The sequence below is a fragment of the Cyprinus carpio genome, chromosome A24 (assembly GCF_018340385.1).
Source record: "Cyprinus carpio isolate SPL01 chromosome A24, ASM1834038v1, whole genome shotgun sequence".
Classification (NCBI taxonomy): domain Eukaryota; kingdom Metazoa; phylum Chordata; class Actinopteri; order Cypriniformes; family Cyprinidae; genus Cyprinus; species Cyprinus carpio.
The window spans coordinates 5,309,979-5,335,699 of NC_056595.1; the positions used below are offsets into that span (position 1 = coordinate 5,309,979).

Here is a 25,721-nt window from a genome sequence, read left to right on the forward strand (position 1 = left end):
GCACATTAATACTAATCGGTTAGGTAAACGTGTAGACTGTGGTAATACTGGGTAATTCACATTTGGTACACATAAACTATAACATTCTTTTCAGTCAAGACTATTCATCGCAATATTCGTAAAACCATCTCATTTTCCATATATCTAGGGACCACATTTTTTTTCTTTTTTTTTCTTTTTTTTTTCTCACAAATTCCCTTAAACTGTATTATGACTATTTACAAAATAAAATATTACATTTTAAACTGGGTAAATCTTTATGTACAAAAAAAAAAAAAAAAAAAAAATTTAAAAAAAAAAAAAAAAAAAAAAAAAAAAAAAAAAAAAAAGGTTGTGACCTGCTGGTAGCATGCAATTGAAGTTCTCTGTGCAGTCTTCCGAAAATATGAAGAAGGGAAAAGAAAAAGAAATAAAAAGAGCAAAAGAAATGGAGTACAAAAAAATCGGAAAAAGGCTGTCAAGAGCGTTGCACACCCCGTCCATGCACTGCTCTCTATAGACAGCGGTTTCAGAAAACCTCTCAGATTCTTCACATTGTGTGTATGTAGGTCCACGCGAGAATAGGCTGACTTTTGAGTCTTGGTTCCAAAGCAGTCTTAATTCTGCAGTCTTTTGAAAATATTTACACGTACCATTCATTAAAATTTGACGAAAGAGTGCTGTGGCTGCTCGTGTGGTGAACTGTGGATGATGCTGGTGATATGGAACTGCTGCTCTGGTTTTCTGTGGAAGGGGACACGATGGTGGGCGGCGTGGAGGACTCGTAGCCGGAGCTGGCTGCCGGGGAGGGTTGGGGTCCTTGAGACGATGACTCGTGAACCTGAGTCGAAGACAAACAGAAATCAGTGTGCATGAAAATATATTTTCATATGTGCCTCATCATTTCTCATCTCAGATTATACCAACCGATTGCGTCTGACAATAATATAGATTCTGTAACATTGTGTTTAGCTTTATGTTTAAATTATGTCGGTATTCAGCGTTAGCTTTTATATCATAAACATATAATTTTGGTGCAAATGGCAACATTATTCAACACATTAAAAACATTCCATATGAGGAATAAAAGTAAAACGTAAAAAAGCGTTATTTTTAAATCAGCAGACAAATTAAATAAAAAGGAAGAGTACAAGAAAAAATAAATAAAATAAAAAAAATAATGCACTGCAATGTTATTGTTACCTTCATGTGTTTCCGGAGGGAGCTGGGGTGTGTGTAGGATTTATCACACATTTTGCAGAGATAAGGTTTGTCAGAGGTATGGACGTGCATGTGTTTCTTACGATCACTGCTGTTCGCAAAGCGTCTGTCACAGCCTTCAAACTCACACTTGAAAGGTTTTTCACCTAACAAAAACATAGAGCAAACATCTCTCAAAATATGCATTTTAAAAGGCAAGCACATGTATTTAATAAATAAATAAATAATAAAATATGTCACATTTGGAGATACATAAATCTAGCAAATGGATATAAGCAAATTCAAACGCGTAAAAAAAAAAAAAAAGTTCCTGTCCATATTCCACTATGAAACACGGCTCACAAAAATATCCATTTAAATTTCGCCCAAATTGCTTACGTTATTTTGTAACGATACTGTACTCCTACACGTGCAATTTATTAGTTAGTATACAACATGTAACGAATAGAAATAATATATTGTGCTTGGTATGAAAATTATTAATAGGACAAAGAAACAAATAATGAAAAAAAAAAAAATACAAAAACATTTCAGCATTATTTGCTTGCCATATTAAGTCCCATAATTAAAACATATAAATACGAAATGTTATTAGTAATATAGCAATGGATATATATGAAAAAAAAAAATGCATTTTCTTACCGGTGTGTGTTCTTTTATGGATTTTCAGATTTTCCGATCGGGCGAATACTTTTCCACAGCCTGGGAACGGACACGGAAACGGTTTCTCTCCGGTGTGAACTCTGATATGATTCACAAGTTTATACTTTGCTTTAAACGGTTTCCCTTCCCGGGGACATTCTTCCCAAAAGCAAATGTGATTCGACTGCTCTGGTCCCCCAACGTGCTCCACCGTCAGGTGGGTCACGAGCTCGTGCATGGTGCTGAAAGTTTTGTTGCAGGACTTTTTCGGATTCGTTAGCTGCTCCGGTTCGACCCATTTGCAGATGAGCTCTTGCTTTATGGGCTGTCTCATGTAGCGAAAGAAGGCCCCAGCCCCGTGATGGGCAGCCATATTCATGTTCATGGGGCCATAGCCGTGCAACTGAGTCGAGGCGTAGTGCTCGGATCTGGGGCTAGCGACGTGACCGTATTGCTCGGCCCTGCCGTACATGTCCCCGGAAAAGCCCAGGCGCATCTGACTGTTCACCACGTTGGAGGACGCGTGCGTGGCCGCTTGCTCGTGCAGTCCCGGGAAGAGCAGGTGCCCAGCGGCGTCAGAGTGCCCATGTGGTCCGGCGAAACTTCCAGCAGCGGAGGCGAACAGACTGTGCTGCGCGCTCGTGGCGTCTCCGAAGCCCCGATTGCGAAAGAGAAAGTCCCGAGTGGAGTTGAAGGCGGCGGTGGAGTACGAGCTGACATGAGTGGGGTGATGATGGTGTCCCAGGGCAGCGGCCGCGGCGTAACCGGGCGCTTGCGAGGAAAACGCCGTTTGCCCAGAGCCGAGGTCGTGGGAGCTATGGTTGATTTTAAAAGCGCCCATACCGTCGGCGAACGGGTTGATACCCAAAGCCACTTCTCTGTCTGTAACTTCGCCTGTTGAGTGATGTCTGGTGGAGCCGAAAGTAGTCACTCCAATGGTGGGATACTGTGGTCCCGCGTCCAAGAGCATCTTCAGTCTGCAGCAGAGGAGACTGAGAGAGGAAGAATCTCTAACAACTGTCTCTGCTTGCTATTTCTCTGACTTAAGTCTGTGCAAGGCAAACTCCGATCTCCTATTCCTATTTACTTTTAGTGGAGAGGAATTTCCCTCTCCTGCTCATCCGATGCGCACGCAAATCATGTGCAATATTGTCTTTTGCGGTTTATCTTCCTGTGGCGCAACTTTCACCTCCTCAGTCAGGCGGTGAGCTTCAGACTGATAGTCGCAATCATTCCTGCAGATAAATGAATTGAAAAGACAACACAGTCCACCCCTGATGAATGGGGAAGGAGGGGGGCAGCACGTGACCCCGAGCTTGGACCATCATTGGAGAGGGCGCTCTCCCCCTACTAACATTCACTCACCAAATAACAGCCCGCCATGCCTCAGCATCAGTGCGATTGGTCGGTTTACATCATCAATCTATGGGATTGTCGGGAGGTTGCTGACTGTGATTTTGCTCTTAATGTTGAAATTCAGAAAAGAGACTTCAGTGAATGCATAGCCGAATAATAGCTTTTGTCCTAGACACGGAGTACTTCCACGTTTGGCCTACTTATGTGGAAGCCTGATGCTCTGAGAAGAACCTGGCGCGCATCTAGTAAACACTGGCTGCAATGTGATAAAGTGTAGCCTGTTCTTAAATGGCGTGGAACTCATGCGTTTAATCCTGAAGAACCAAGTGCTAAAACCAAATGCTACGTTCCACATGCTTTTTCCATAAACGTGGAAAAAATACTCCTAGTTAGCAATATATATGCCAAGTCGTTTTATTTATTTATTTATTTATTTATTTTAGCACTGGCATGCTATTTAATGCACAAATTTGTCAATGGTACAAACTATTAAACATAAAGATATTAGCACATAAATATTTTCAATTCAATGTAGGATTGGGCCGAAACACTTAAAGGATTGTAGGATTGGGCCAAAACAGGCAATAAAGTTTTTGGCTTGGGCATTTCAATTTTGGTTGACTTTCTTTACATGCATCATTTAAAAAAGTTTCTCGCTTATGCAAAACACATGTATTGTACTGTTGTTGAAATTTAATTATGAAACACTGCACACTCAGTAGGCCTTCGGCAGATGCCTTCCAACTTCAAATAATATATGCAAACTTGCGAACGAGGTGTCTCTTTCCGTTATTCATATTTTTAACCTATGTTTTTGAAAGATTAAGGCCGTAATGTATCACCCTTGTGTGTGTAAAAGTTGTGGGTTGTGGAAGTTGTGAAGTGGGATTTCTCTCTGCAGGAAACTCCGGCGGCTGGAGTTCAAAAGCTGCATGAACAGACGAACCATTAAAATATCATCCAGACTGAAGCCTTGAGCTTCATACACTACCAAACTCCTTCCAGAGCGAGAGAGAGAGCGAGAGAGAGAGAGAGAGAGAGAGAGAGAGAGAGAGAGAGAGAGAGAGAGAGAGAGAGAGAGAGAGAGACAGGAAAAGCTGTTTAGTTGAATGTTTTGTCTGAAGGACATTATCTTTATAAAAGAATCTGGACGATGTCTTCAACAGGTGAAACACGAAATAAATTTTGGAGGCATCATTGGGAAATATTTAACGAGCACCCTGGACATATATATATATATATATATATATATATATATATATATATATATATATATATATATATATATATATATATATATATATATATATATAAAAACAAGTACGCAATACACAAGAACAAGTACGATTAAAAGACTGTACACACTGAAGGGGTGTGTGTAATAAGGACTAATTTGTTGTTGTTGTTGTTGTTGTTGTTGTTGTTGTTGTTATTGTTATTATTATTATTATTATTATTAATCTTTTTAAGCAAATTAATATTTTTAAGAACATAAACTATTTTTGTTTGTTACCATTCAACCTCATTTTATTTAATTAAGAGTGAGTAAAACACGGTGACTTAATTTTAACTATCTGTTAAATCTATTTTTATTTTTATTTTTAAATGGGCGACAAAGAGTTTTTCTTAGAAATTGACTTTTTCTGCTTTGTAATTTTTTTTATTAAATTCAGTGATTTTTGTCAATAGCTGAATTTCATTCCCGAGTGTTATTTTTCATGCTTTTTTATTGTCAAATTAAACTCGTTTTGTATCTTGTCATAATTTCCCCCTCTACCCAGCAAAAATTAGCTGAAAATTAACTTTTCGTCACGTGCAAGAGAAATGCCTAAAGAATGCAGCTGCGACCCATTCGACCCTGAGCCACAGCCATTTGACTAACATCTTCAGTATTCGTCAAAAGTGTTCACACAGTGTTTACTTATTTATGACACGGATGGTGTGGTTTTGTCACTAGACGTCTGACAGATCAATTCATGACCTTTCTCAAAGGAATATCAATTTATTTGTATAAATAATTAAACGCGTCTTGACCCTGATTAAAAAAAAAAAGTCGCCTAAAGTTGGATTAAGGATTTTGGACTAAGTTTGCATTCACATGTGATCATAATACATGAACATAAAACGATCACTATGGCCTTCATATGAAGTAATGATTCCGTGAAATGCGATGTTACAGTGTTGCAATCACACATCTACTAAAAAAAAATAAATATGAAATGATTTTATGATATTTTTTGGTGTTATTTGTCAGAATGAAGTTACAAAAAAAAAAAAAAAATGGACTGAGGGTAGGGGTGTTAACTGTTTCCATTTTTCATAGAGACACATGGTCACTAATGCATTCTAAATGTTGTCTCCATAATCTCACTATAATCCGCCTAATTTCAGTGGAGACTGAACCTATGATTTTTGACATGTTTCTAATACTATAACTGTCTGACCTTTTTAGGTCAGTTCACCCAACACTTCCTATTTGTGTCCGGCTGGTTTGATTAAGTTAGAGCGTCAAAACAGTTGCAATTACGGTAAAAAATTATATATTTGAATTATGTATTTAAACTTTTATTGTGCAAGGAGGAAACATTCCATTCACCAAAACTTCTTTCACCTCCTCATGATGATTTAAACTGCTTTGACTCAGAGCGTGTTTATGGCTGATTTCATTGCATATTGGAAAATTACATTCAGTGCCATGTACGGAGAAATAATCAATAGCATTACACTTTTATTTACAAGTTCAAGGAGTTTTAAGTAACATACTCTAATTTTATGCTATATTTCATTAAACAGTTGTATATTTTTCCTCTTCATAAAACAGTTTAACAAAACTTTGCGTGAACATTAATTTATTTTGTAAGATAGTCCTGCTGTTTATTATTGTGGAGTACCTTAACCACTTAGATGCACTTTCACCGACCATATCTGCAAGGCCAATTTTATTTCTTGAAATATTAGCATTCGCGTGCGATTCCTTCTTCTCGGCAAAGTTCAAAGAATGCTACTAAAAACTCTTGAGCTTGTTTTCTTGAGGTGGGGACTGTCCATTTACTTTCAAGCTTTCTATACCCTTCTAGATAAACGCAACAGCCGGTTGTTGATTCATGATTGTACTGTATACATAACAGGTGCACTGTCAACAGTGTATTTATTAAATAACGGTGAGTAACCTGTGAGATAAACTTTTACGTATCGCAAAGACTGGATAACGTCTGTGTTAGGATTTTTATTTAACAGTTACTCGAGCTATTTTGCCAAGGCTTCTCTGCTGCCCTGTACACTTTTGATGAAGCACCACCTCCTGTGTGCCTGATCCGCCGCCGCTGAACAACTGAGGCCGAAAATTACCCCCGATCATAACAACAGGACTTTTGCGTTACTTTTTTCTTCTCCGGACAATAGGCGACCCTCGCGTATTGCACAAGACAATGATCCCATGACGACATAAGCACCGTTAGAGAAAAAAAGGAGGAAACTTTTTTTTTTTTTTTTTTTTTTATTAGAGGGTTGGGTTAATTTAAAACAGAGTCTGGGCAAGCAGCATGCAACTGAAAACTTTAACTTTGTACTAACCGCCGTTTTCGATGTTTATTATGGAGCTTCTTCAACTGTTCTTTTTAACGGATTACTGGACAGAACCTATGTCGCATTTTTTATTGCATGCAAGTCCACTCTCCGGTTTACTTGTTGCGGTAAACTGCTAAAGCCCAGTCGCAGATTTCCAACAGCTGTGATATAAAGAAATGAAACATTGCTTCGATGTAACTTCGGGATTGCAGCTGAAGGTACAATAACCTTTGCATGACAAAAACTTTTTTTTTTTCTTCATCCGCTGCCTAAGGCTCGGCGCATGCGCGCTCTCTGTTTGCTGTCACTAAAACATTTTTCTTCGCATTGGAAACTGTCACGAGTGACGTCAATCACAGAGCTCTGACCAATTAGAGCGCTCGGTGATTGTTTGGCTCCACGGGCTGCAGCGCCTACCATGAATCTCTATTCAGTATATCAAAGCGTCCTGCTGCTGCCTCTCAACCGAATGGGATTCCACGTAGGCACTGAGATAGCAACTAAACTTTAGGAGAAGTTTATTTTTTATTTATTTATTTTTTTCTTCTGTATTCTTCAAAGCGATTAAAATATATTTGTCATCATCATTATTATTATTCTGCCTGCTGTCAAGTTATTCTAAAATTAGGAGTAATGAGCGTGGATGCTTTGGGAAGCCCTGTGATGGACCCCGCGTTTTCCAAACGGAACACGACGCTGAGATTAGTTGACTTGGCAGGGGCTCACCACCATCACCATCATCACCACCATACCCCTCAGAGCGTGACAGGCTTCCCGGGGTTCAGCAGCCATCCACACTCAATGGCTCACTCGCACCCTGGGGAGATTACTGCGGAACCCCGCCTGGGGCCGAGTCCATTCGGGCCAGAACACATGGGGCACTCCGCGGCCCTCAAAATCAGCCCAACCCATCATTATCCCCACCACCATCACCACCACAATCATCATATTGCAGGCCACAGTGAAGTGGTCTCCAGTCAAACGGGAGCTTTTGGCCCGGTGCAGGCGGCAACGGTCCCGTACTCTATGTCTCACACGGCCCAGGCGCTATCCGCAGGTAGGGATTTCCTCATTTGCCGAGATTTGACAGCTCAAGCCATGCCCGTGCTGACCGATCAGACTTCTGGTTCAGCCTCTCACCACGGAATGTTTGTCTCAACAACAGGTAGCTATCCGGGACACTATGGTCATCACCCCGACCCTGGGAACCATACGCTCTTCCCTGGACTTCATCACGATCAGCCATCTACCGGAGCACCAGGTGGCCAAGCCTTGAACGGACAAATAAGTTAGGAATACCTGCCGAAATGTACGTTCGGTCTGATCATTTGAGTCAAGTAGCGAGCTCCAGGGCAGACCCGTTTGCTGCTTCTCCTCTGCACGGATACGGCGGGCTCAATCTGAACATGAATCTCAGTGCACATCACCACCACGGAGCTGGCGCTTTTTTCCGTTACATGAGGCAGCCGATCAAGCAAGAGCTCATCTGCAAGTGGCTGGAGCCAGAGCACTCGGCGAAAAAACGTTGCTCCAAAACTTACAGCACCATGCACGAACTAGTGACACATGTGACTGTGGAGCACGTCGGAGGACCGGAGCAAGCGAACCATATCTGTTTTTGGGAAGAATGTCCACGAGAGGGAAAGCCATTTAAAGCAAAGTACAAACTTGTGAATCACATCAGAGTGCACACCGGAGAGAAACCATTTCCTTGTCCGTTCCCAGGCTGTGGAAAAGTATTTGCCAGATCGGAAAACTTGAAAATACACAAGAGAACACACACAGGTCAGTGGCTTAATTTCTCGTCCCTTAGGACAATTCAGTTAAATGCTAGCGGCTCATAACTATTTAGTTACTAGATATACAGTAGTGCTGAAAGTGTAAACGAATAAATGCACAGCAACTAGTTTATTAATGACACGAGCTAGCTTGCAAGCTAAATACAGGCAGAGTTTGTTCAAAAAATCCGCTTTTAAGAAGGTTGGCTTTTAATATATGCAGTGGCTTATCTATGGTGGAAAGGATTTTCGCGGAACACTGGCACCATTATCATTATTGTCACTGTTATTTCATGAATTGTAATAGGCTACATGTACTTAGTTTACGCTAATATAATATGCTAATATTCTTTTTTACAATAAGTCATGGTTCAAAAAAGAAGGGGGAAGCATAAAGGTGGAGCACTGTAGATTGTTGCTGTTTTTAATTTACTTGCTTTTTCTAAATCATGTGTGTTGTTAAATTAAAATAAAAAAAAAAAAAAAAAAAATGTGTGCCTTACTTCATCAGATTGCTTACAACTTTACAGCACATCCACATGTTTGGGGCCTACTGAGTCCAGTTTAGTCGGTTGCAGAAAATAATAATAATAATAATAATAATAATAATAATAATAATAATAATAATAATAAATTAAGAAATAAGGTACTGCTTTATGTTAAAATGCCCAAATTATTTTTCCACAAAAAATCTTTATGGACATCTTCTGTTTATATTACAATTACTGCAAATTGTACACATTTATAGACAATTTGCAAACTGTTATACGCTACTCCTTTGCGACATTTTGGAAACCACAAACACTCATAAGTTCAAGTACTCTGTTATCCCTTCAGAACGATCTACTGGGGCTTGCTAGCATTATACATAGGCTAGTGTCCTGTATTGATTACAGTGTATGTTTTTTCTGTCTTTTTTTTTTTTTTTGTGTTTTTTTGTGTGTGTTTGTGTTTTTCAGAGACTAAAGGTGTGTGTGTGTGTTTGTGTGCTCCAGTCAGCCTTAAAAGAAACTGTCCAAAACGTCATTAATTGCACCAAGAGACAATATGTTGTAGTTGTTTCCATATATTTCTGAACTGTAAGAACCTACGCATACACTGTTGACAAAACTTGCAGACTGACCGCATGCAACAAGTCGGTATCAAAGTTCTAATCAAACGTGACTTCACATGAAAACTTTATATGTACTACTAAATGCAACACATTAATAAAATGCGTTAGGTTTGTATAGTTATTTCTATTCATTTGAATACTTTGTGGGCTCTGGAAGATTTTTATTATTATTATTTATTTATTTATTTATTTATTATTTTTATTTTATTTTTTCAATGCAAATAGCGTTGGCATAATCAGGAAAGCTGCTTAACGTTTCACTGGTAACTACATCTAAGATAAGAATCTTTCAGTTATGATGTCTAAGCAACGTAATGTATTATTTCTGCGGGACATTCCCGTGGGCAGCCGCATTATTTTCTTGCTTGGGCGGTATTCGAATCTTTGGTTATGGATATGGTTTCCCAAGGGTCTCTTCCTTTCTGCTTTCTTGTATTACACTAATATTCTTGATTGGCTTTCTCGGCCCAACAGCTGAAGGTCAAATTGATATTCAGCAAGCAACTGTAATTAGACAGCAGCAATTACGTAGTCTTATAAACTCCTGGAGCTTATGTCCTTCGGAAATAAGGGTGATGTGATTAAATGTAATTCATTCAAACATTTCTATTGCCTGGCTGCCTTCTCCAGCAGCTATTATGGTTACAGAGGGACAGGACTAATAGCAGTTTAGATGGTGGATCCGATATTTTATGAGATCTTCATGCTCTACATTCCAATGGTAAATGAAACTATACGAGAGCACACGCTTTAAAGAACGAATGCCCAATAATCTGTAATTGTGAAAAGAAATCATTGCTGTCTGAGAGTCTCAGTCACAAGGGGCCTGCCATGAGAGCAGACAGAGTAGTAAAAAGATAATCACGATATCATGGGGCTCATGTGACCTGATTTACCCTGTAAAGTCTTGACATGCGTTAGACTAATACGCAGTATATTTGATTGTGTGCTCAATGTAATTGTGTGCTTGTACCTGTATTGACCATTATCACAACTGTTTTGTTGTTTTAGGTGAAAAGCCTTTCAAATGCGAGTTTGACGGCTGTGACAGACGGTTCGCCAACAGCAGTGACCGGAAGAAGCATTCCCACGTACACACTAGCGATAAGCCGTACAACTGCAAAGTCAGAGGTTGTGACAAATCGTACACGCATCCCAGCTCTTTGAGAAAACACATGAAGGTGCACTGCAAGTCTCCACCTCCGAGTTCTGGTTACGAATCATCGACTCCATCTCTTGTTTCTCCTTCATCGGACTTGGGAAGGGAGCCAGCTCCCTCTGCGCTCTCCGAGCCTCTCTCATCATCGTCCCAGCCGGCCAATTTAAGCGAATGGTACGTGTGTCACAGCTCCGGTGCCAGTGGCCCTCAGACCCCACCCAGCGGTTCATCCACACCGGGCCATACAGAGGGGCCAGCGTACGGCAATCCTGAACGGAGGGACGCCTTCTAACAAAATGCTCGCCCTGTAATATTGTATTGGCAAAGTGACTAAAATTACTTTGACATCTTATCTTATTTGGACAGTCCGTTTTGGACTGAATGGTCGCAGGCTGACGCCTGTGGAAGTCAGTTCAAAGAGCAGGCTTGTTCACTGTTACTGCCTTACTGAAGGATGCACTGGCCCTTTGACAGCTAATGTCACTGCCTAACCACCAATCAATATAAAACACGTCCCGAGTGTCTATGTTTCTAAATAGTGTACCGACCGTACGCATGTCACTGTAATATTTTGTAAATTCCGCTTTGATTTCCATATCTTTTTTAATTTATTTTTTAATCGGTAAATAATTTCTTTTTGTATTATTGAACCAAAGTGCTTAATTATTAAACCTGTACAGTTGCAAATGATGACGTTTTAATGTCTTTGTGTGAACAGTAATTTTGTAAGGTTTTGTCCTTCAGCAATTTTTAAATGTTTGCTACTATGCTTTGTACAAAATTAATATTCGGGATGATTTGAATTTCATAAAGTCGTAGACTCTTTCCTCTTTTTGTGCTTTCGCCAGCCAAGCCAATTTGATGGAAACAGTGTTATTGTATTTGATATGACGTTTCATTTATGATTAGTCATTAATCAATGTGGTTATTTTGTGATTTCGTAAAACTTGTCAGCAATCATTTTTTATTAAATAATAATAATTATTATTATAAGAAGAGACCTTAAAATTTGTACCGAAATGCCTTGTAAGTTGTCAGTATTTTGAATAAATTGTGTATGACGCAAAGCTAAAAGACCTCCTAAATTACGCTTTAGTAGGAAAAATAGATATTTCTACCATAGAGAATAGAAATTAGGCATCATTTAATCGAAAACACCTAAATGTTCAAAATATACACGATCCCAAAATGACTCAAACGTCATAGTAAACACCAGCCAACGTAAAATCATTTTAATTCTTTTAGCGAATCCCATTGCGATAACTTGTTTTATATCCTTTTGTATCGCTTATACACACAAATATCCTCCAGCTTTACACTCCAATTACATGGGCAGCAATTGATGAAAGAGTTGCATATTTTCACACAGACTTCAAAGAGGCTTTTATTCAAAGAGACATTTTTTTTTTTTTCCACAACGGTGAATCTTCATGGTAAGTTAAGATTTCAATAGCAAAAGCCGAGTCAAATTTAAATAATATGGGCGACGCTGGGCGCTGTAGGCTAGATAACGTTCTGGCAGAAATAATGCGATATTTGCTCTGAAGCAAAATAACTACAAAATACGCTTTAATTTACTTATATGTATCCGTTCGTTTATTAGTTCGATTGTTTTTTTTTTGTTGGTTTGATAATTGATGAAATTTTTTTGGTGGAAAATGTGTGTTTTTTTTTGTTTTTTGTGTGTGGAGATGTGTATTTTATATTAGAAAAACCTAAAGTAACAAGTTATGATAACCATTGCGCATTCGAGCAAATGCTATTATTTTAAATAAATAAAGGCTCCTTCAAAAACAAATGCATAAATCTACCAGTATGAGCAGCCTCATAACTTTCTTTGTACCATTACGTTCTCAAGTGACTTCAAAACGTTGACCTCAGCGTTATGCGCCGCATTTGCTCAACTATGTGTTTGACTGGATATAGCACGTTTAACTTTTAAACTTCTTTGTTGGATATAGTGTAAAATAAATACAGCGGGGAACAGTCTAACAGTAGCATAGACTATAGTGTCAGAGCTGATGTATCAGAGGAGAATAGGATAGTTTGGTCTCAATTGAAGCGAGGATCCTTTGAAGGTTTTTTTTTTTTCTTTTCTTTTTCAGGGGGATTCTTGCGTGTCGTCCAAACGACGCTGCTGACATGGAAAGGCCTCTCTGTTTCAGCATTTTGATCGCGCACTCTTATCAAACTTGTTTCAAGTTTTTTCATTCCCTTCAACAAAACAAGAAGAAAGGAATTTGACCAGAATCAAGTACCTCCAAGTAATATAAACTAACGACAAGCTGCCTCACTCGGACACCTGGTGAGCCCGAGAGCGCGCACGCTCGTCCGCGTGTCAAAGTTGCTATTAAAAGGGAAAGAACAATATATATATTATAATATAATATATATATATATATATATATATATATAATATATATATATATATTTTTTTTTTTTTTTTTTTTTTTTTTTTTTTTTTTTTCAACAGTTTCTCGGTTTTGAATAGTATCGATTCCGCTTTCCCTTTTCTTTTTGCGATAAGCCAACAGGTCTATATAACTATTGCATCCAGCAGTGTCGAACTGTTTTGAAACCATGATCATATAAGCGGATTTAACCATTCCAAAATAACAGCCTTAACCTGCATCTCCTTAAAGCAGCTAGTCATAATGCAAGCAAAGACAACTATTAATATCACAATTATAATATAAATAATAATAATACATTGCATAGGCCTATTCTAATTACAAAGGAAGCGCTTACAAGTGTGGAGTGAAGCCATTGAAACTCAAAACGCATTCATTTAACTTTTTAAATGCTTCTAAGAAAAGTTAAATTATAGTTTATTCACTTGTCACAATATGGACTTGGACTAGCTATGAGTTCAGATTCTGATTTCATCAAGCAACAGCCTGCCTCTTTAAAGAAGGAAGAAAAAGTTCTTTGTTAAATGCAAGCCAGGGCTCATTTGAGTGTGAAATATAATTTCTTTGTGAAATAACTGAGGCGATAATCACACTTCCGGAAACTGTCCTGCATTATTTAACAAAGCTCTTTTAATAGGGGATTAGCGGTTCTCTCCACTCCATTCAACGCTCTATTTAATGTCATAATTACATGACAAGGGCTGACTGGAATTCGCATGCAAAATGACAGGACAGGTGCAATGGCAAATAAATAAATATATACATTAGCCAATAACAATAAGCAGGTAATAACAGAATATGCTACTTTTAGACCTCTTTGCCCCCATATACAAGTGCATTGTTTATTATGCGTGTTATATTGAACATTAACTAAACAAATTGTAAACATTTAGTTTTCTTTTTAAAGCAGCTAGTCAATATGCAAGCAAAGACAACTATTAATATCACAATTATAATATAAATAATAATAATACATTGCATAGGCCTATTCTAATTACAAAGGAAGCGCTTACAAGTGTGGAGTGAAGCCATTGAAACTCAAAACGCATTCATTTAACTTTTTAAATGCTTCTAAGAAAAGTTAAATTATAGTTTATTCACTTGTCACAATATGGAACTTGGACTAGCTATGAGTTCAGATTCTGATTTCATCAAGCAACAGCCTGCCTCTTTAAAGAAGGAAGAAAAAGTTCTTTGTTAAAATGCAAGCCAGGGCTCATTTGAGTGTGAAATATAATTTCTTTGTGAAAATAAATGAGGCGATAATCACACTTCCGGAAACTGGTCCTGCATTTTATTTAACAAAGCTCTTTTAATAGGGGGATTAGCGGTTCTCTCCACTCCATTCAACGACTCTATTTAATGTCATAATTACATGACAAGGGCTGACTGGAATTCGCATGCAAAATGACAGGACAGGTGCAATGGCAAATAAATAAATATATACATTAGCCAATAACAATAAGCAGGTAATAACAGAATATGCTACTTTTAGACCTCTTTGCCCCCATATACAAGTGCATTGTTTATTATGCGTGTTATATTGAACATTAACTAAACAAATTGTAAACATTTAGTTTCGACAATTTTTTGAGTTTCTTGGCAAGCATTTAAAATATGAAATACATATTTAATAAATATTATATAGTCGAAACACTGTGCAAGCTATTTTAAACCGTGCATGACTTACAATTACGTCAAAATTTTGTTTCGACAATTTTTTGAGTTTCTTGCTGTGATTATGCAGTGTAAACTACACCCCAGTTCGACATGTATTTATTTATTTATTTATTTATTTATTTACAATAACGAGCACATTTTAGATTTGTAAATGCAAACATTATTAATTTCAGTACACAATTAGCATATGTAATTGCATATAAACTACATGTATGCATGCTACATATTTAACTATAAACATTGTTATGAAAAAGATGCAATATCCTTTCTGAAAACTCCTTCCTAAATGAACTCTACTTTGCTTTGGTAAACCTCACAGGATGATACGTTAAAATCGTACCATCCGAAGTTTCCTCTAAAATGATATTCATCAAACATAAAGTTCCAGCACCTGCAAAAATGGCAGCAACAGGACTTAAAATAAGATTGCATATTGTTTTAACTTTGTCCCACGTGAAACAAACTTGAACTTAACATATTATGACATCACTTCCTGCACCATTACGTTTGGAGGTGGAATGGAGAAGAGAAATGTTACTGGCATGGATTCAATGAAAAGGAATAGCGAGAAATGACTAATAAATTGGGTAGCCTGATTGAATACGCTCCTAAATAGTCAGATTACCACAGTCCTCTATTCGTTGGCGTTGAGTTATTGTACTTTCATGGATGAAGGAGTTTTTCTCTAGTGAGAATCAGCCTCTTTAGTTAGCAGAGTGAACGCTGATCTCTAACAACCTTCAGATAATGTAGCAGAATGTACCGCACTACTTCGCACCTGCACTCTGAATGGGAACCTTCTTTCAATGTAAGATACGCTTGTTGGCCTTGAATCTCAAAGCAGCTGCTTGAATGAGCCGAGCGACCCGTGCTTATTTCGCTTCCTTTGATCTCTGATCGCTCGCTCTAATTTGTTCGTATAGTCTGCAACAAGGACTTTCTATTTGCTATTAAAACATTAGAATCTATAAGGGCTACATGAACAGGATAGATGCCATGCAAAGCAGCACGCTATGTGGGGAGCATCCTGCGCTTCTCTTGTGCGTTCCCACTAAAATACAGATTTCATGCATTAGTCAGTGAAAGCATATGTCATTGCTGTTTTATTTAACGGCAAAGCATTTAATAGAAGGATGCAAGAGAACACTGCACTCTTTGAACATTAAAGCCATTGAAAAGGTGACAATTTGCAAAATGCTTGACTGCTGGGATATGAGGGAAACGTTGCGTTTTCCCCCAAAAAATATATATTAGGTCCAAGTTAAGATGCAATACAAACACAGATGTGTGTGTGTGTGTCTGTACGACATTCATAGTAGGTAAGCTGCCATGTTTTTCCTGCAATTATTTCATTTCACCACCGACCTTTTCACAAAAACAAAACAAATAAGAACACGATGTTTTGGTTCACATTTGCCTAGTGCACTACTGAATGTTTTATTAGATTTTCTGGTAAAATGGTTTTAGCTGAAAATATTGCCTTTATCCGGGCTTATGCAAATACAAATAAACTATTTATATACTGTTATTCCAAAGGGAAATGCCTTTATTTCGTAAACATTGTTAACTCGGTTGGGTTTCTTTTAAGGACTCACACATATTACAGATTTAATTCAATGTACAGCATTCAGAAGGGTCTTTCATCACACTAACCGACACTGAAATGCAAACAAAAGTAACTAAATTAAGCGAAGTTCCATATCTTCAGTGCTCTCTATGGATAGCCCACCTTAATCTCCAGATGCCTAAACTGTAAGGTCAAATCTGTGCTGGCAATAGGCCATGTAAGCTTTTAATACGATGATACAAGAGGCATCAATCAATGCAACTGCTCGAGCATTAAGCGTGCGATACAATAGGGTAATGATGATAATGAAAAGTAAAAATAATGAAATCGTTTTTATGGGAGTATCAGATTTATTTAAGTGGGCCATACATCATCACCATGGGCAAATGATAATGAATTGCAGAATGTGCCCTTCAGCGATTAAGTATTTCTGAACTATAATCTATCATCTCGCGGTTCATATTTCATATTATGAGCAACACATGAGGCGGTTTGTGTAGAGAAAAGGAAAGGGAGACGAGAATGTTTTTTTTTTCTCGGCTATTAAAGTTTGAGGAAGAAGAAAGTGTTGTCGCCAAATATCCGTAAGATGGGGACGTCGAACTGCACATTTATATTCTTCCGTGTCTTAATAAAAGCCTATTTGTGACCGGAAGACAGCGTTGGCTTGCAAGGACAAATCCTCGGTTTTATCTGGTTTTAACTCAGTTGAACACACGGCGTGAATGGTGAAAGATCATGAGAATGGTTGGTAATGGTATATGTTCAGTAAAGAGGTGGACTTATAGGGTGTGCAACTCGCTTCTCTCAGACAAGCTGCCACAGGCTTCCGTTTGACCATCTGCTCTAACCGGACATGAACCTCTCGGAATCAATCCAAGTCTAGTCAAATCATCAAATCATTTGCTATTATTATTATTAGTAGTAGTAGTAGTAGTAGTAGTATTCACTGCCTTCCCTATAAGCAGCCTCAGCAACAGGTTGTAAATTGGTTTTGGATCGTGCAACTTTCCGCAGGTGTCAGGTTTCAAACGTCTGAGAGTAACAGTGGAGATTGACCTCTGGCCACCTGAACGAGGCATGTTTCAGAACTCTGCTGTGCGAGGAAGAGCCTTCGCACAGAAACACTGACACCCGCCATGGAACAGATCAATTTGCATTTAAGGTAAAGTAGTGCACAGGCAGCAGCCAACTGACTGGAATGTGTGCATGAACCGAGGTGAAAATGCAGAATAGAATAGAATAGAATAGAATAGAATAGAATAGAATAGAACAGAACAGAAGAGATTTGAATTGAATTTGTAACGTTTTTTCTGAACAGAAGCGCAAATAGATGAGGCATCAGATATCATGGGTCATATTAACGTGTAAGATGTTTCATGCAAATATGCACTGCCAATGTGACGTTTTAAGTCATTGGTTTATGTGCACTATTTCACACGACGGCTCGGAAATGTTCTGTGCATGGTGGAAGCACAGTTTGAGCAGGGGGAATAATTCGTGTGATCACTCTAGCAGCAACACAGACTTTGGGTCATTTCTTCATCTCCCGCAGAAAAGACATTACGCCTCTCATATTTACATACCCTGTAATATTTGTCAAACATTCATAAATTACAAATTAATGAAATGTTCCAGGGCCCTCTGAGATCACTCTAATGAACATATGGAGTATTATGGGAATTTTTGACACATCTTTGTTAAGTTTAATGTCTTTTGCATCATCACGGTCTATTAAACAGCATTATATCTGTGCTGTCAGTGACTATATGACCTGCTGAAGGTAACAACACGATCCCGAAACCAATGACCCACAGCCTGAGAGGAACAAAGAGCTACACATGACCTGAGAGGTACAATTTTGTGTATTTAGTTAGTTAGTTAGTTAGTAAGTAAAACAAAATGAATCTATTTAATTTTTTTACCAATCTGTGTTCCTTTAAAAGATCTTAATTTTCAGATATGATAATTTTTTTATACATTTTTAGATCATTTTTCTCAATATAACATATGATTTTATTGTCTTCGTTTTATTTCAATCAAGCATATTATATTTTCGCGCTGTTTTATTTATTTATTTATCATAGGATATTAATGTGTGTGGATTTTTTGGAGGTGAGGCTCCGAGTGAAATGTCAACAGCCACCTGCGTGTTGTTAAAGCTCGAAGCTTGAAGGGGGTGTGGATCAATATTAATCACCGGCAAGTAAAGTGTCATTCAACTACAGTTCATTTCCGCTCCAGCATTCTTTCTTTCTTTCTTTCTTTCTTTCTTTCTTTCTTTCTTTCTTTCTTTCTTTCTTTTTCTTTCTTTCTTTCTTAGAGCTACAGACGCGTGGCTAGGCTTCCAACATCGACTTTTCCAATTAGACACACAAGAGAAGTTATCTCGATATATGCACTCTCTGTTCTTGACAACTGACACGTTTTCAAGTCTGTCTTGAAGGAAATTTAAAGGTGTAGATGAAAGAAAAAAAATCCTGATGAGTGTCTCTAGCAACATTTTCTGATGTAGTACTTTAATGAAACATCTTTTAATCAATACGACAGCTTCTTTTGTTCTTTTCTGACAGCACCAAGACAAAGAAGTCATGTTTACAAATTGCCAAAAATAATATAATAAAACAAATGAAATAACATAACAAATTTTTAAAATAACAAAATTATTATTAATATTATTAACGGTTGTTTTTAATATATGAAATTCACAGAGTTGTTCACAAATAACAAAACATTTTTTTTTCTTCTTCCTTATTTAAAACTAGTTTTAATTGTCGCCGACATTTCAAAAACATTTCCGTTACCACATGCTGCATCTAAACGTCTTGATCCTGACACAAAAGCTGATGATCTTTCTTTTAAAGTCTCAAATCATCATAAAAAGGGCAGAATTATGTCTAGCTAGACTTTTTTCCCGTTGTGCTCGAGTTAATTCATCAAAAGGAAAGTTTCTATAAGATTTTTTTTTCTCCCCATATAATGAAAGATTTAAATAATAAGTCGACCACTGTGACATTCTTTGGACTTGGGCTATTTTTCATAATACTCTTTTGTGTGGCTGAGGAAACTCCACAGACTGAGGACTGAGGAATAGTCTGAAATTTTCCCCATTATTTGCACCGATTCAGTGTTAACAGCTAGTTAAAATGTGTAGATTCAGACGCTGGCTGTACCAAAGAAAGGCCTTTTGGCGTAAAAAATGATCTAAGATACAAGGTAAGAACTATTTTTATTAATACATTATTATTTTTTTTTATTTTATTTTTTCTAAAAAAAAAAAGGCAAAACCAATCACAAACATGGCTGACCACAGCAAATTCATATATTTGCTTGCATGATACACGAATGAAAATTAATACAAACGTTCTCATGACGGACCAAGATGATTTCCTTTTGAACATAATTAACTATATGCTTAAAATCAATTGTTTCCCGAGCCCAGTAAGGGTCCATGGCGGCAAGCAGAGAGAGGCCTATTTTTGCACGTGTGAAAGCAGGAAGTAGCTCTACCTGTCATTCATTAAGACGACACAAACTCAATAGAGAGAGGGGAAGCTAGATTGGACCTCCTCGTTATACCTGCCGCGCAATTAGTCTTACTTGTTTCTTTAATCCGTCTGTCTCCTCACAGTTATAATTGAACTTGCGGAGCGCGAGGGAAGCACGCAACCATCAAAAATAGACACTTCTAATGCAGTGCATATTTGATTCATATTTCACAAACGTATAAAATTGATTATAGCAGTTCATCCTTAAAATAAACAAACAAATAATAATAATAATAATAATAATAATAATAATAATAATAATAATAATAATAATAATAATAATAATATATTATTTTTATTTATCTATGGGATGCAAAGTACAGTTGCTTGGTCATTGCCTTCCGCTGCCATCACATATCTAGATAGATAGACAGACTTCAAATTTACACAATATGAGAGATAAAGTGGTGCGCTGTCTGTAGGTGAATCGGTGCACACTTGAACTGGAAAAGGACTTGACCTTTGTCTTTATGTTGTCCTCCAGTGTTTGTCTAAATGACAATCGGTCTTTATAAAGGACGTGCGCAGGCCTGACACCTCCTTTTCATCAGATGGATGTTCGCACTGAGAATGAATCCCGTGGATGTGAATGGCTTCTAGATGTCTGTAAACCTTTTTGTGTCTGGTCTCTGTTTTCAATCAATATTAAGACAGTGTGTGCTCATCGACGAGGCTTTTTTTTTTTTTTTTTTTTGTGAAGAGGAAGCAGGGTTACATGATAGGCTACATGCGGTTAAAATGCATATAAAAATAGCAACGCCACTATTATAACAGGCATCTGAATCATATTTGATAATCTGTATTTTAGAAAATGGGACTATGATCAACATAAATTACAGACGATGTACGCTAAGAATGAATAACAGCAATAATAATAAAAATGCCAAGGACTCAATAGAATTTTTCTGAACATAATCCAAAATTTACAATTACAAATGACCATTTTATTATGCATTATTAACATTTTGGGGGGGATGAGAAATGTACTATTTTGAAACATTTGGTGAGCTGTCCACTTTAAATTTGCGTGGACGGAAGATTTTTGAAAGTAAAGCAGCGTAAGGTGAGTTCTAAAACACCATATATATATATATATATATATATATATATATATATATATATATATATATATATATATATATATATATATATCTATATATACATTTGCGTGGACGGAAGATTTTTGAAAGTAAAGCAGCGTAAGGTGAGTTTGATTATTTGTCAACGTTTTTCTTTAGAAAAAAACGATAATTTATAACAGCTTGTGGAATATCTGTCAAGTCAACGGACTGTTATCTTGCTTTTGGCTAAATTTAGAAAACCTTAATGTCCCGTGAACCAAGGGGGACAAAACAATTAGACTGTGTGCCCCTTTTGGAAATAAGTTCAAAAAACAAGTCCAGTTATGTTCGATTAAATTTAAACGTTCAGGACCTGAACGCTGACCTTCACTTATTTGTAGTTTTAGTCAGCAGTAATGTAAATGTTGTTCACTGACATTTTAAACATGTCAAGATTATTATTATTATTATTATTGATGTTGTTTGACAATTTCTTATTTTTTTTAGAGAGACTACCTAAGAAACTATGTTTAAAGGATAGTTAGTCTGTGAGAGCGTGCGCCCTCTGAAGAGTAGGGTGGGGTGGGGTGGGGGGGGGGGCGTTACTTGATGATTGCTCTTGTAATTCAAACAGAGAGCCATGAAAGTTGACACTAGACACATAAAAGCCGCATCTTGGAATTAATGTATGGTCCATATTAAACACGCTGGCCAACGGGGACAAGATGAAGCTCTGGATTTTGGGATCAAATTAGCCATAATAAAACTTAATTTTGACTTCACAATTACTTTTACAATGACTTTGTATCATTTTACTAATTTATCTGTCTTCATCAAGTGATTCATCTTAGATGTGCATAATTTGAAAACTCCTCTGAAAAATTCTTAAACTGTATGGCATCAATCATCAATTATCTGGTTTTCCACATTGTCCAGTAATATTAAGAACATCTAAAAGCCGGAACACAAAAGCCCCTTCTCTCCATAACTTTGTTCTTTTCACTTGGTAGATCAAAGAGCTCTAAAATTGGTGTCCAGGAGATGAACATTGTTGGGGTGACATGATGACAATGGGGAGTGAAAGTGTGCTGGAGCAGATATGTCAATGCTGGCTTTATATCAAAGAAGACGGGAACGGGCTCTTTTTAATTCATAGAGCATATGAATTTGCCATGGCTTACTGAGGGAAATTAAGCGTTCCGCTCGCACATGTCGCAATATGATTCCACATCACATTGTTGATATAAGTGAAACATTTTGCCATCTATGAAAAAAAAAGGAAAAAAAAAGATTTTTATGACATGCTATGTATAGATTTCCAAAGAAAGAAAGAAAGAAAGAAAGAGGCCTCCTTCAAGTCTATATTCTCTCCAGTGTACAGAACCTGCTGCTCCAACAAAGAGTTGAAACGTTGAAAAGCAGCTGAAGTGACTAGAACGTGGACATCAACAGAATAAACAATATTTGTATTCATTTGAGAAACGAGGGGTTTGAACAACAAGACAAAACCAGACAAAGACAAAAAAGCGACCATGAATACTGCCATTGTCCATGGCTTTGAGATTCTGATTCACCATATCATAACCCCCGCGACGAAGAAAACATCAATATTCCCAGGGAAAGGAGATGTTTCTATGGAAAACCAAAGAATTTTAGCGCATAACAGATCTGGTGTAGAAACAGGAGGGCGAGAAAAAAAAAAAAAAAAAAAAAAAAGATCAAAGGGTGAGCTCTTGAGAGCGTGGATGCTTATGTGAATCAAAGATAGACCATGTTGACTTTTAAGTACTTGGCAAGAATCGGAAAGGCGCCTGAGCCCCGTTTCCAGGACATTCTCCTAAGAACAGCCAAAGCAGTCATAGACCCTCAATGGAGAGAGAGACTGTTGAAGTGCAACTGTAGCTATACAAACTTAAACTGATTTTTTTTTTTTTTTTTTTTTTTTTTTTTTTCACAAGCAATGTGACTGTGAATGGCATATAATGGAGAAAAAAAAACTTCTTAAAACTCAACTAGCATGACCTTTTACCCTGCATATGCAGGTTTGTAACATGCGTCTTTAATTCGTAGCTAAGTAAACAGTACTGGACCTATTGTCTGACCACAGCTGCCCGGCCCACCATTGTACCGAGATAGACTGACCACAGCCAGCTCAGTGCACAAGAACAGAGCGGGATGTTCAGCCTTCACCTCCTTAAGAGACTGTCAGTGGAGTTCACAATGTCTTAGTAAAACAGCCCTCCAGGAGAAACGAGTGACGGAGAGCCTCGAGTTAGAGGACGGATGTACACACAAAAGAGCAGGCCGTGTAATCTCTGGTCCAAGTCAACATGATTTGCATGAATAGTCAGTGAGTTATAGGCAATAATGTATATGTAACGTTAGACGGAGCCTTCAAATTCAAAAAAAAAAAAAAAAAAAAAAAAAAACCTTGTTGGCTCGATCCATTAGGCCTACTTTTTAAAGAAGAAATGCCTTTTAATTATTACACAAAATGCACATGTTCATATAGCCCCATAAAATTCCCGTGGTTTATGATATAACGTGTCTGTGAATTTGATATAATTTATTATATGAATTTATCTGTGACCCCCCGCTTTTCCATTTACTCGGAATTTTGCGTTAATGCTTGATGAGGTACAATAACCCTTAATGGTAATGTTGTCGGATACAAACAAACACCAACAGACAAACACAAAGTGTTTTCCATGCTCCATTTAACTGCCAGGCAGTTTCAAGAGTTTCACAGGGAGAAAAAAGGACAGAGTAAAATCCACAGCTGCATTCAACATGAAATATACTGAAAACTACCAGATACCGAGAATATGTGGTGCAAAGTTTTACAAAGAAACCCTAATTTTCTGTCGACATGAAATTAATATGATCAGAATATGATAGAGAGATAGAATAAGATCAGATAAGTTAAAAATGAATTAACAACAACAACAACAACAACAACAACAAAAACAACAATAAAAACAATAATAATAATAATAATAATAATAATAATAATAATAATAATAATAATAAGGCAGTGCCTTATTTAAAATAAACCACAACATTTTTTACCTTAATTAATTACTCAGGACCTGTGTGTGTGTGTGTGTGTGTGTGTGTGTGTGTGTGTGTGTGTTTGAGATTCAGTTTTTGGAGTAGGCTAATGAGGACTGTAACCATGTTTCCACTCAGCAAACCCATCAAATGTTTTTTTTTTTTTTTTTTTATTGACTTTTAAAAATGGTCTTCTAATTTTCTCTTCTGAAATAAAATAATAATAATGTCATCAAAAAAGCATGCAGTCAGTCTACCACAGAGTGCCTTCAGGAGCAGGTGTGTTTGAGACTTGTGGGCACAATGAATAGCAACAATCGTGCACTCCCTGAACAGCAGTGGCAGGTATACTAAAGCTCTGATGACTTGTGAACGTTGTTGTGCAGGTTACAGAATTTACACTGATGGAGAAGACGTGTGGTGCCTGGTTCCGTATGGCACTCCTCAGGCGTGCCCCACTCCAGCCAGGCCTGGAATGGTGCCCCATGCAGGGACTGGAGGTCCACGCACGACAGGGGAAGAATACGACCCTGTTGTTTCAGAATGGCCTCTTGATTTATGCTTGTCACAGTTTAAAGGGCTTGTCATGTCAGCAGACACATAGGTGTTGACAGCCATACTGAACTGACTCGCGCCCATACTGTTATAGTACTGTTATGCTATAGTGATGCTCATTGCAGGGTGTTGCTCAAGCCCAGTCTAATTCCCAAAAGGCAACTTATTCAAAACATCACACCATCTAATGGAAAACAGCGAGATTATGCTGCCAACATTTCATGACACAAATTCAGATTGTGCTTTTGCTATTTAAATGTTCAGAAGCAATGCAAACGTAGAATAACAATCGATCTTTGTAAATTCACTGGATTACACCTGTCGAGACATGAGGAATATTGGTTTGTTGTGCACAAACCATACCATCAGGTTTATGTATGGACGCTATAACAATTTGACTTCCTCAATGATTCACTAGAATCGAGACATGCACACAACCGAATTTCTCGAAGAAATATCTTGCACCGAAAATCTTTGTTGACTGTGCATTCCAAAGGTCGTAGTTCAAGAAAGCTCAGCTGTCTCAGCTAAGTCAGCATTTGTCGGAGACATTCAGTTGCCCCGAGATGCATGTGCTAATCCTGAAACTCATGGATAAATATAAAAAGTGGGATTTCCAGTAACGGATTACGAAACTGTAGAAGCGAAGTTGGGCATGTAAGCAGAAGTGCAATAATCTTAAATGATCATACGTGTGTGTGTGTGTGTGTGTTTGTGTAAAAACATAGTGGATGGTATCACATGTAGTGGATGAATTACTGACTTAAAGGAAATTGTTCCATATTCATATTTTACACACACTTTCAATCTGATGCAGAAATATATAATTTTAATGTAACATGTTCTATGTCATTTTAAATATTTTTTATACTCTTATTCACTGGCCAAAATGTTGAGAACACCTACCACAGGCCTTTACAGCTCAGAGCGCATGTGAGCTTAAGAGATCTGAATGGTGTTATACAATTCCAAGCATTAATAGCACAGGCCATGTATAGGCATTGTGTCATTATGACACTGTCACTCCAGCTG

General features: G+C 37.5%; 2 protein-coding genes across 2 annotated transcripts; one reads left to right on the forward strand and one right to left on the reverse strand.

The window, feature by feature from the left end:
* Nucleotides 1-299: 299 nt before the first annotated feature.
* Nucleotides 300-3,094, reverse strand: LOC109049004 (zinc finger protein ZIC 1). Its single transcript, XM_019066671.2, has 3 exons — nt 1,843-3,094; nt 1,183-1,346; nt 300-820 (listed from the first exon to the last, which is right to left on the reverse strand). The coding sequence occupies exons 1-3, from the start codon at nt 2,810-2,812 to the stop codon at nt 623-625; spliced, it is 1,332 nt and encodes a 443-aa protein (XP_018922216.1). The 5' UTR covers nt 2,813-3,094; the 3' UTR covers nt 300-622.
* A 3,993-nt stretch (nt 3,095-7,087) lies between these two features.
* LOC109049007 (zinc finger protein ZIC 4-like) lies at nt 7,088-11,881 on the forward strand. Its single transcript, XM_042714078.1, is given in 4 exon segments — nt 7,088-7,822; nt 7,931-8,050; nt 8,053-8,550; nt 10,669-11,881. Coding segments are annotated over 4 exon segments (1,482 nt in total). The 5' UTR covers nt 7,088-7,398; the 3' UTR covers nt 11,109-11,881.
* The last annotated feature ends 13,840 nt before the right edge of the window (nt 11,882-25,721 follow it).